This window comes from Dermochelys coriacea, chromosome 3 (genome assembly GCF_009764565.3).
Source record: "Dermochelys coriacea isolate rDerCor1 chromosome 3, rDerCor1.pri.v4, whole genome shotgun sequence".
In the NCBI taxonomy this organism is placed as follows: domain Eukaryota; kingdom Metazoa; phylum Chordata; order Testudines; family Dermochelyidae; genus Dermochelys; species Dermochelys coriacea.
In genome coordinates this window covers 40543101-40555873 of record NC_050070.1, presented here as the reverse complement: position 1 = coordinate 40555873, position 12773 = coordinate 40543101, and the positions used below count along the sequence as shown (strand labels likewise).

The following is a 12773-nucleotide window of genomic DNA, read 5'->3' as shown; positions in this document are numbered from 1 at the left end:
CTATGACTTCCTTAGTAAGTAACTTACTGGCAGTGCTTAATTTGTAATGAAAGAAGTGCCGGGCTCAGTCCTGGCAAGTCCCCGCACAAATTAAGCACTAGCTGGGTGGCTGGAGAATGGCCAGGTGCCGGGGTTATGAACTGCCAAGCTTAGAGGTGCCGGGACAAATTCAGCCCCAGAACAAATGAAGCATTGCTTACTGGATCTTAAGTTCTCAAGATCACATTGGCTATGATTGAGCTAGGACACCACCCATTTTTCATTAGTGATAGAAATGGAGCCAAAAATGAATGTGAATGGGAGTAAATGTCATAAAGTCTACAGCAAAAAACAAGCTTTTAACCCAAACTGGACAGCAGATTTTCTTTTTATTATGCCACCTCATTTAAACACAAAACCTTTGTATTTAATATGCCAAACCACCGTACCCATCTATAAGGTGGTCAACATGAGCACCACTTTGAATCAAAGCAAAGCAACTTCAACCCAGCTTATCCTCCTGGCAGTGTTGCAAGATGTGACAAACCTGACAATCTGAAGTCTTCATATCACACTTCAAATGTCATTCTCACAACATCAGTGACTGTGCAGGAAAAAGCAACAGCTGCTCAGAGACGTCCCGTGCCTACTGAGAGTGGGGAGTAGAGTGAGGGTAGCTGGCTTCAGCAGTGTTACTGAGATCAGTCTATGTGACTATGCTTAGTACAAGCAAAGCAGTAAATCCGGAGGGAAGGCACGTGACCCTGCCTGTCCCCCTCTCCCATGCATTGCCTTTGCAGCTGGTTCTCTTTGGATAATGTTGGTACTAGGTAAAAAGAAAAAGCCTTTCCTGGATGCCAAGTCTGTGAAGGAGTGCATGTTGGAAATGATGGAGGAGCTTTTTCACAGAGACAAAAACAAAGATGACATTACATTGACATTGTGAACCTTGTGAAGCAAGATCCCTCTCTGATTCCATGGCAGTGTGAAGATTGGAGGTAATTTATGAGGATTATTTGTCAGCCCTCCTTTCCGATAAAAAAAAAAGCCAAATACATGTCTCTTGCAGTGGACGAATCAAGTGATTTAAGTGACACTGCCCAGCTATCACTGTTTGTTACATTTTATGAGGGTAAAATTTTCAAGGAAGAAGTTTTGTGCTTAATACCATTAGAAACCTACACAACAGGAGAGGTCATTTTTGAAAAGATAAAAGGCATTTTTGACAAAAACAGTTTAGATCTGCAGAAAGTAAACTTGCTTGTTACACATGAAGGTCCCTCCAGGACAGGGAAAGAGAAGGGCTTTGCTTCACATTTGGCAGCAATACACCCTTCATTCACCAGACTGTCCTCGGTGGTAATTTGTCTGGGGACTTTAAAAAAAGAACGGGTATTGTAATCAGACTGGTGAACTACATATGCTCAACTTCTGGCTTGCAACATCATCTTTTTAAAGCTCTTTTACTTGACGTTTCAGACGAATATAGTGACCTGTAGCAGCACAACAATGTTAGTTGGTTAAGTGGGGGATACATATTACAAAGGTTTTTTGAACTTCAAAAAGAAATAATATAATTTCTTTCAAACCAGAGACCAACAAGGGTTGCAAGTTCTTGGAATTTATGAATTATGCCCCCTTTATGTCACAGGTAGCTTTTCTGTGGGATATTACTGGTCGCTTCAATTCCCTCAACTTGCAGCTCCAAAACTGTGCAAGCAGTGTTGGGGATCTGTTTGAAAAAGTGTGTGCCTTTCAGAGGAATCTTGAAATCTTTCAGACAAGCTTAACAGGAAAGATGTGGCACTTTCCCACATATTGTGTTGTTTTTACAGATGAAATTTAGATGAAAACTTAAGTAGAATGAGAAAGCTTGACACATGAGGCCTGGTATGAAGCCTAAGGCCTGAACTAAAGTAGTCAGGACCTGCTGATATAAAGCAAAATCAGGCAGTGAGCCGAAGTCAGGTCCTGTTACAAAACATGCCTACTTGCAGGTTCCCAGAACCTGGCAAGAACAGGGCTGATATTTCAAAAACGCAAATGTTCCTAAGAAGTGCTAGGCACAGGACACTCATGTAAACACATTCCAGAAGGGTGGTACCAATACACCCTGATACCAAGTATGGTCTAAACACACTTCCCGAAGATAAAAGGGACACACTGACTCCTCCTGAAGATAAGATCAGGATGACAGCTGATGGATAGAGATGTTTTGATCAAATTGAACCAACATGTACAACACAAAGAGTGGTAATTAACCACGTCAAAGGGGCAACAAGTAACTTACTTGTAACAGTATATAAAAGAGGCGTCACAGAAGGCGTGCTTTGTCCAGCCGAGAGGGGAACAGAAAGTACCGCTGTTCACTGAGCTGAGTGAGCATTGTAAGGGGCATACATTGATCCAGGAAATAGGAACATGCCTTGTTGACAATAAACCTGACTGAGCATTTTCGCTACTGATCAGAGTCTGTGGTCTTCTTGGGCAGTTCAATCAGAGCCTGCTGTACAGGTTTTCTGGCCAGAGCCAGTACAGCACGCAGAGAACACACACATGAATCAAACAACTGATGACAAAAACAATGCACGAAATTCTAAACAATCTGACTGAAAATTTTAAAATGTGATTTGAGAATCTTAAAATTCCCAAGGATTTGCTTTTATTTGTTCATGAACAGTTTGCTGGCTCTGCCAATGGACCTTGCCCTTTTGACGCAAAGAACATTCTTGATTCAATTGATGAAGGTGTCTTTCAATTAGAAATTGTAAAGCTCCAGAGCTCAGTTGTCTTCAAAGCAAAATTGAAAGAAGTGAGACTTTGTAATTTCTGGACTCAATAAGCTGACCAGTTTCAGAATAGCCAGAATCTAGCCATCTATCTTTTAATGATGTTCAGATCAACATACCTCTGCAAATCTGGATTTTTTACCATGAACATTATAAAAAACTAACATCATAATCATTTGACAGGTAAGTATCTTCACTAATGCATGTGCCTTGCCCTGACCTCCTACAAATCACTCTTCACAAAGCTTGCCAGAGATTGTCTATGTCACCTCTCCCATTAGAGATTGTCAGAAACAAAGGTAATAATGTTGATTTATAAACTTTGTTAGAAGATAGAACACTAATACTTATGTTGCAATTAAGGTCTTTATGTATTGGCAGCTGAAGTTTTTTTTGTTTTTGTTTTTTTGCCAGCCTTCTGCGCAAATGGCCTGCTTCTTGTCATAAAATTCTCAGATGGGTCCATGGGTAGATCTAATTGAGTATCACTGGCATAAAAGATACTTTTTACTTCACAGGCTCATGGATTCCAAGGCCAGAGTGGATGATTGTGACCTCCTGTATAGCACAGGCCACTTAACTTCCCCAAAATAATGCTTAAAGTATATCTTTCAGACAAACATCCAATCTTGATTTAAAAATTTACAATGATGGCGAATCCACCATAAACCTGGTAAACTGTTCCAGGTTAATGTTAATTATTCTCAATTAAAAAAATCACACCTTCTTTCCAGTCTGAATTTGTCCAGTTTCAACGTCCAGCCATTAGCCAGATGGCTTGCTCTTCAGCACTGCAAAACATCTCTTTTCCCAGGGGCTAAGCCTGTTACCCCTCAAGCATTCTCTCCCAACCCAGGGAGCAGTCTAACCCAGATCTCCTGAATGACAATAGCTATGCCATTGACCTGGCAATTGCCTGTTAGTTTGATAAGCCTTTGTATCTTGTTCTTGGTAAATTTCCACTTTCACCCCTTTGGATAAGTCTACATGGGGATAAAAAACTCACTGCATGGCTGCCAGGGCTGGCCTGAGTCAGCTGACTAGGGCTAATGGGGCTCGAGCTGCAGGGCTAAAAATTGCTTGGTAGATGTTCAGACTTGGGCTGGAGACCAAGCTCTGGGACCCTGCAACTCCAGCCTGAGCCTGAATATCTACACAGCAATTTTCAGCTCCAGAGCCTCAGCCCTGCAAGCCCGAGTCAGCTGACCCGGGGGAGCTGTGAGTTTTTTGTTCCTGTATAGATGTATCGTCTGAGACTCCTAGCTGGCTGCTAGTTCACTGCAGAAACTTGGAAAGCTGCTAATGAAGTGTGCAGCTGGACTTCTACTGTCAGGAGGATGAAAAAAAGCAAAGATTAATAAAAAGAGCAAATAAAAGATTAACATAATTTTTCTGCAGCTAATTATTCTTCCCATCTCCTCAACTGAAATTATTCCCTCAGCACCACACTCTACAGAAGCCATGTCTAAAATAAATAAAGAACATATTTTTTAAAAAAATAAGTTTTAAACTTAACAATTTAAACAGGGATGGATCAGCTACATGCAGCAAAGAGTGATAGTGAAATACTGTATTAATTAATAAGCATGGAAGCAGGATTAAATTTGGCCCCTGCATGACCCTTCACAAGACTATACAAAGACAAGCTTCCTGTCTGCATGCCTACCAAGCAGTATTTCATGAGAAGGATGCTATATCCAAACTCACGATAACTGCCACCACCCTGGGAGCATGGGGTGCTGGCCACTGTCAGAGGCAGATGATTGCAGAACAGATTCAGTACAACAAATTCTATATTTCTTTATTGTTCCTACGTTATACTTGGGCTATAAAGGGTTAAGCTTCAGCAGGAAGTTCAAATGTTTTAAATGACACCATGCAATGTCATACTTCCTGTTCACTCCAATGGACTCACTCACATACATAGACCGGAGAGTGTCTCCTGAATACAGAATACTGAGTACAGCCAGGCTAGATTATAGCAGTATCAATACTATGTTTATTTCTTGTTGTTAGTCAAATACATAATTTGTCCTAAATACCTGTCAGATTCATAAATTAAATTTCATAACACATATCATATATATCCAATGCATATGGAGGATCTATTGCTATAGTAAAGTCTGTTATTTAGAGAAGCAGTAGGCAAAATATACCCAACACATTGTCATTTTTATTGTTTCCTGACCTAGCTCATTTTCACTTCACTCTTCATATTTACAAAGGTAAGTTTCTCTTGAGGTGCTTCAAAAGCATAATGGAAAACTCTAGCACCACATGATTATTCATCTGCATGACTGTTGCCAATAAGATCAGAAATTCTATAACTGGGGTTAAATACTTTTCTACCAGCAAACAGTGGATTGAATTGAAAAAGTTGGTGTTTTACTTCCTAAAGTCCATATTTTGATGTAGGATCCTAGATTATATATCAGGCAGCCCCCTTGCAAATCTAACCACAAAGCAAAAAATGTTGAATTTTTCCACTCCTGACCAAAGGAAGTCAAGCCAATTTCCAAGACAAATATGAGCATTGGCACTATTCCAAGAAGGAACAAACATGAAATAGGACAGATATTTGAATCTGCTTCTGCCTCCAACACAGAAGGCTTTATTATATTATATTTTACTTAAATGCAGTAAATTACACTGGTAAGTCTTTCACACAATGTTGTAGCAGTAGGGTTTGCACTGTACACTGTAAGTGTTTGCTTTGTGTATCATAATACTATTAAAAGAAAATGTAAAAATGCATCTGTCAGATGAGAGACTAAGGGACAGATTTTTAAAGGTATTTAAAGGTATGCTATCTTTTGAAAAAGCCACTATAGGAGCCTACCTGCATCTTTAGCCACCTAAATACTTAAAAAACCTCTGCCTTAGGGCTTGTCTATACTTAAAATGTCAGTGCAGGTTTTTTTTGAGTCAAAGACATTAGTGCTCTTGTAGAGCTCAATTCTGAACCATTTTATGTACTCGAACAAGGTAGTAAGGAGTATAAGTACCTACTTACTTCTCTGTACAAGCTACCTGATCACTGTGGACAAGCCAATCAATGCAGCTGAGCTGGTGCATCAGGGGACATAACCTATATCTGGTATTGGGCAAGTTGATAACTAGGAATCAGAAAGTGGCTCTCAGTCACAATCTTGTTCATGGTCTGGTCCTGAAATAGTTTGCATACGTGGTGCCCTTGCCTCAGGGCTTGTGGCAAAGCCACAAATAAGCCTCTAATCATTTTCTACAATGCTAAAATGAACCTGATCCTGCTACAATTGAAATCAGCAGCAAATCTGCCATTGATTTCCGTCATTTGTAGTATACTGCATTAGTACTGTTCTGTGTTTTTAATATTTTTGTTTTGTACAGTATATTTGCAAAACATGGCAAAATCGATAGACTATTTTCACAATGACCTACTGATAAATTCCTGCATTATGAATACAGTTGATTATAAAAAGCTCCCCTTTATAACATATATCTTATTTAAACATGTGTAATTTTTGATTTCTAAGAAGAGAACAGAATGTCCTTTACGTTGCATAAATAAATAGCGCACTACACTCTTAGAACTGTCTTCTGAAGCAAGATTTTAGATTCCATGTTGCTTTCATGATACTGGTTATTGTTGGTACTGTGAACATTATTTTTCCTGCAATCTGCTAACTAAATTCTTTTATTTAATGAAGCCAAACAGATGATAATTTTGTTGAGGTTTTTTATTATTACTATTAATATTATAAAAGTGTGCATCACTAAGGTACTGCATATATGGTAATATCTACAGCACAGTTGGTGGATAAAGGCCAAATTGTCAATCAGCCTCAGTCTCAATTTCTTTGCTTGGTGCATTTCTCACACAATTCTGAAGCTCTGTGGAATGTCCATTAATCGAAGTTGCAGAGTTGGAGCTATGCTACCATTTGAAAATTTACCTCTCAAAAATACTCAAATGTGTAGTGTTGTAATGGTACATTTTTAAAAAAAGACAAAAATAAAAACCTACTAGAAGCACAAGGCCGGCTACATTATGTAAATACATATCCAGACAATTATAATATTTACGTTACTTATTTCACATTCCACCCATTATGGATGCTCAGAAAAACATGTTATACAGTTTTTTAAATGAGTGTGATACAATATACTTGATATATGGGAAAGTTGCAATATGGAAAGAATCATGTTGATAACTAAAAGTTATAGATGACACAAATGTAGTATTGCTGTATTTTTTGCTGTGTGTATTTATATATTTATATATTAAATATATATATTTCATGAAACCCGTTTGTTGTAATCACATCAAAACATCATAAAAAATGATCTGAGTCATTGTGGCTTTCAGTAAGATATGTGACAAAGTTTGGTGAAGCTTACTTTGGGTGATCTCCAAGTGGTCTCTGTCCAATGGATTTTAATAATGACTCTGGTCGAACTGCTACCTTTGGTGATGTTTTAGGGCTAGTGTCAGAATCTCCGCTTTCCTCATCTCCCATGGCTTTAATATAACTCCCACTTCTCATTCTCCTGCAGGGGATCTCCTCGTCTTTACCGCCAACAGGGTACCCTCCCCATTCATCTTGAGGCACCTGGTACCAAACACAAAATATGCAGGAATCTCATCATATTTTAAGAGACAGCCTTAGATATTCCACACTTCAAAGACATAGTCATTTAGGTTTGACTCTTCAGACACGATACTGGGTAAAATTTTCAAAAGTTCCTAAGTGACGTAAGAGCCTAAGTCACATTTTCGAAAGTGGCTTATGTGCATAGGAGCCTAAAACTCATCGAGAGTCAAGCACTTCTGAATATTTTACCCATTACCTCATATTGGGATTCTGAAGCCTTTCAGACATACCATCACTAATGAAATATAAAAAAACCTGCATTTAAATAACATTACGATGTATTTCTGTCACAACCCGATGGAATTCAGAGAGATGGCTACTGTTGTTCATAATTCAGACTCTTATGAAACAAGCATAATGGCAGGAGTTTTCTACAGTAATTTTTGTAAAGAATGATAAATAAATAATTCAGAGAAGGCTGTAATATAATCTCATTCTATACCAGCAAAACAGGCATACTAATACAAACATTTTAGGTAGGTTTTGAAATGCTCATTATGTTTAGTTACTAGACAATCCATCACTCCTCACTAGCTTTGTACATCAGGAGATCTAGGTTCAAATTCTGACTTAGGAAACAAGTGAAAATGAGTTTGATGGCTACATGCTCATAACTGTCTGCATCACAAATCTTCCAAGTAATTCAGCATGAGATGAAGTCTCTACCCAACGTAAACTCAGAATTGGAAGCAGTGCTGTTTCAAGCTATGATATAGGCATGCAGAAACTCACATGGTTAAAATTAAGGGCATACATCGATGCTTTGCTAGATCTGGGCCATAGATCTCAGCACCTTGGAAGATCAAGCCCTTTATCAGCATAAAGCCTTCACATATTATATAGAACAATTAAAAATATATATATAGATAACCTATAAAGCTGGAGGACTGCAAGGTAAGAATCTGTAGTGGAGATTCTGAAAAGTTAGAAGGTCTAGTCAAGTCTGTCAAACTAAATATATTTGGGGCTGATCCAAAGTCCATTCAGCTCAACGGAAGGCTCCCATTGACTTCAACAGGCCTTGCATCAGATCCATGGAGAGTGACACTAACTTATTCTCTCAGCTACTCACTCTCCAAAATGCACTCATACCCTATATGTAGGTGAGCAGGACTTGTGCTGTGGACCCCATCCAAAGAGGGTCAAGGGGGAAATGAAAAAAGAGGAGGAACAAGGGGAGGAGGAGAGAGAGACAGAGAGTGAGTGGGAGGGAGATGCTGAACCAAAGACAGAGAGAGAGAACACACACTCTAAACACTAAAGGGAACACTTGATAGGGAGAGCAAGCGCAAATCAGAAAAGAAAAACAGCTTGAAAAGAGAGAAATTGTATTAGAGAAAAATATACTCTAAAGTATTTTAAAAGAAGAAAAAACACAGGGAAAACACCAGCAGGAGAGAGGAAAGAAAAGATGCAACAAGAAGGAAGAACAACAAATAAAAAAAAAGTTGCCATCTGAAGCATTGGAACAAATCTTAAAGTTAGCCAGATTTGGATTTTGGAAGGAGGTGATGGGAAGCTAAGAGACGAGGGTGATCATTTCTCCCCAAGCTTGAGAACTCTAGATACAATAAATCACCCACATTTTCCTTTTAAAACCAAACACATATGGAAGTTCTCTGTGGGGAAGGATTTTCAAGGTTTGCTGAGAACTCAGGAATATCTGTGAGCAGTGTTAGTGTAACAAATGGAAATCTTTAACATTTTGAAAAATAAATACTTTTTCTTAAGCTTTATTACAACACAACTGGCAATTCTCTTGACTGCCAAAGAATGAATGATATATTGCTAAAGAATTAGATCAGTAAGTTCATTATGATGAAATACTTGATACCAAACAAACTTATTTATACCTTTTATTTTGTTGCTAGTGTTCCGATGCTGGCCTGGCTACGAACAAGGTTCAAGTAACTGAAAAGCATTCTGGTTACTGGCATACACGTGGGTTTCTATGTGCTTTATTTCATTTCTCAATTTCCTACATTAAGGATGAATTGCAGCCTCTGATCTAAACACACTTTTCCAAATGTCCATAACTTATTGTAACTACTTGATTTTGCTCTGAGATGTTCACTGCTTTGTCTCAACACTAAGATGATTTTTTTTTTAAAAAAAAGGTGTGAGAAAAATCAGGTCAGTTGTTTTTGAGCTATTCAAATAAGAAAAAGCCTACTTTCCCCATATGCTCCAATCTGACATTCTGTACTTCTATAACTCAAAAATGGCTGAAAGCTAAACATGTTAAAAACAAGTTTATATTTTGAGATTCTTATTTGCGACTCAAGCTCAATTCAAGCCTTATTTGTAAAGTGATGAATGTTTAAAGTTTGCAATTTCATCCTAAGGGCAGTTCTAGCTAGAAAGCTGGTAAACAGCTTTTCCAGGACAAGTTTTCCACTATGGACACATTAATATTTCATCCTGTTTGGGCTGATTAGATTTGTATGGCTAAGTGACCTGATACAGGTAAAGTTGTTTTGCAGCTAAGTTCACAAGGACACTGGAATCAGGAAAAGCCCTCCACCGAATTATTCTTGCGTGTAATATAATTGAGAGAGAACACAGGTACACGCAAAACCACTCTGCCCCTTTTACATTAAGAGCCCTTACTGGCTAACAAAAGACTGCTGTGATTGAAAGAAGATGATTGGTAGTCCAGTCCTCAAAAAGGAAAAAAACCTTCTGGAAGATCCAGAAGAGAGAAAAGGCCACTAACCCCATAGCAAATGGCAACTGTGAGTGGGATTTTCTGGATCCTGGGTAGAAGGAGGGATGTTGCATAGTGGCTCAATGGAAACATGTTTTAGTGGGGTACACATTTCCTTACATGGAACAAGATCCAAGGCCCAGAGAAGATAATTGGAGTCTTTCCATTGACTTCAAAGGACACTGCATCAGCCCCTGTGAACTTCTTCCTGCATGATTTGAAAAACATGGCAATACTAAAGCTCAGCTTCAGTATGAACAGGTTCAAGATTCACTTTGGCTCTTTGTACAATCATTATACTGTAGGTTAAACACCTGCATTTTTTTTTAAATTCAGCCCATATCAGATGCCAACATCTTCCTGAACCACAGCACAGCAACAGGCTATAATGCTGCCTGAACATAGTTTTCCTTTTTTATTATTTTGAAACACTAACAAAAATCTGTTACAGATCGTGTAGGGGGTATTAAATGTATGCATTCCAAAACGTTAAAGTGGTTTTACAGCTTGCAAAAATGCCTTTTACAATAGTTGTCAGCCCCTGAAATTCCCATCTGCAGAGTTTGCAGCTGCTAATTGGGAATAATTACCCTAATTACCTACTTGCATATAGTGATGAGTGCTGATATTTATAATTTCAAAAAAGCTTTCTTCCTGTTCTAGATGTTCACATAAATTCCTGTATTTGAAATTTTTATCCACAAAGCAATAGGACTGCATATTACCATATGCATTTTCCTTTAAAAGAACAATAAGCTGATAAGGTCCAGATCTTTTCATTTAATTTGTCATTTGCTGCTGATTTGGTTATAATAACTATGGACAATGATGAGTTTTCTTTAACAAATTCTGTGCTCTCGTGGTGTGAGGAGGAGAAGGGAGTGCAGGAGTTAGGGATTCTCTTCATTCTTGTGTTCCTCTTCCCCTGTGGGATCTTAGGCTAATCACTTAGGGTCAGATTTTTCAAAGAACCCAACCCCAGCATTTGAGATCAGATTTTCACATCAGAGTCAGCTTCCATTTAGGTATGTAGCTAATTTCCTGAGTTTCAAAAGTGTTCCACAGTGCTGGACTCATACAAATCAGGCTGCTTATTTTGGTGTTTAAACAGGAGCTGATGGCTTTTGAAAATCTGGCCTCAGTTGTGGGTTCTGAGCTCCTTTAAAAATCTGACTGTAATCTTTGTTGCTCCAAGGTTAAAATGAGTATTACCTACCTCACAGAAACACTGTGATGTTTAATTATCATGTAAATGTAAAATGCTTTGAAATTTTCAGATGAATGGGGCTATATAAGTTAAAATTATCATCAAAATCTTACTTTATTAAGATAAATCTAAAATCTTATCACATACACAATCTATGCATGAAATGAGATTAGAAATATAAGAACAAGAGTTGAAGCTCTGTCTGGTGGACATGTGTAGCCAAGGATAAAAGTATCAGGTATATTTAGGATATAGAGGTGAAATTAATGTTGTAACACAAGACCTATAGTCCCCAGGCTTGTAAAATATTTAGTTTAGCCAAATTAGACTTTAGGATTTAGGATAAATTACCATAAGTAAGTCAATAGTAAACCTGCTGAGCTTCTGTTTATGTTTGTGAGGGTAATGAGGATATTGTGATATGCTGATGTTTTGAAAATAACTGCTGAGTTTGAAAATAACTGCTGTACTAATACCTACAAGAGATCCGTAGACACCACAAGATGACCATTGGTAGGCAGAGTGAAATGTTGGAGACTTCCTTAATTGCCTGTTCCTATGGTGATAACATGACATAAATGTTAATGAGTATTAGTGGGGCGTGGAAGTTCAAATAAGGAAAAGGGGTTAAAACCTTCATAAATATATATGAACCCCACTCAGTGTCAGCATAAGACATTATAAAGGCTGTATCACAGTCTGTGTGTCTTGGGGTGGGAGACTCTAGGATGGCAACCACTGATGGTGATGATGATGGTGACAGTGAGGACTAACACTTCAGGTTTTTCCACAAGGGATGATGTCAGTAATGCAAACGTGCATTTTGTACCGGCCTCTCTACTTTACCAGATTGCAGTGCGTATTGTTTCAATGGCTAAAAATATAATCATTATAGAAAGAGCACTATGTAGTCTCTGCTGGGCACCATAGGGTCCCCCCTTCTATTGATAACCTCTCTACTGTAGTCAATCTTGGGGGCTAAACTCTCACAGATTATAGTAGAGGTAAACCCTCACTTTGGGATGAGTAATTGGTTAAACTAAGTAACTCATTACTATAGATAAGGCTATACATGTAATTCTTGTTTTCATTTAAAACTTTCTAAGCCTGGTCAAGAAGATGCCCCAACAAAAAGGAGAGGGCAAGAACTAAACTTTAGATGACAGATTCCTTGCCCCACCCCCAATCTAAGATTTCTTCAAAAGAACCCAGCATGTCATTGTATATAGCTACAAATGGGCAGATAAATGGATGCACTAGAAACTACTTCTAGATGTGCAGAAAATGTCTCTGCAGCCATGAAGAAAACTTCCCAAGATGATAGAGGAACCATTATTAGAGTGCTAGCTTTTTGGAAAGCTTCTTGAGAGGGTCCCTATAGGTGAGGGTAAGCAATTCTTCCTAGCATAACCATCCACTGCAGAATCTACATTAAGGCTCGTGCCCACATTCTGATT

General features: G+C 38.3%; 1 protein-coding gene across 5 annotated transcripts in view; it reads right to left on the bottom strand.

The window, feature by feature from the left end:
* The window catches only part of DLGAP2 (DLG associated protein 2), a 725030-nt gene that overhangs the window by 100565 nt on the left and 611692 nt on the right, over positions 1 to 12773 (bottom strand). For all 5 annotated transcript variants that reach the window (XM_043510336.1, XM_043510335.1, XM_038397100.2 and 2 more), the window contains one exon: positions 7149 to 7360. In XM_043510336.1, the coding sequence (XP_043366271.1) occupies positions 7149 to 7360 (212 nt within the window). The remainder of the gene's footprint in view (positions 1 to 7148; positions 7361 to 12773) is intronic.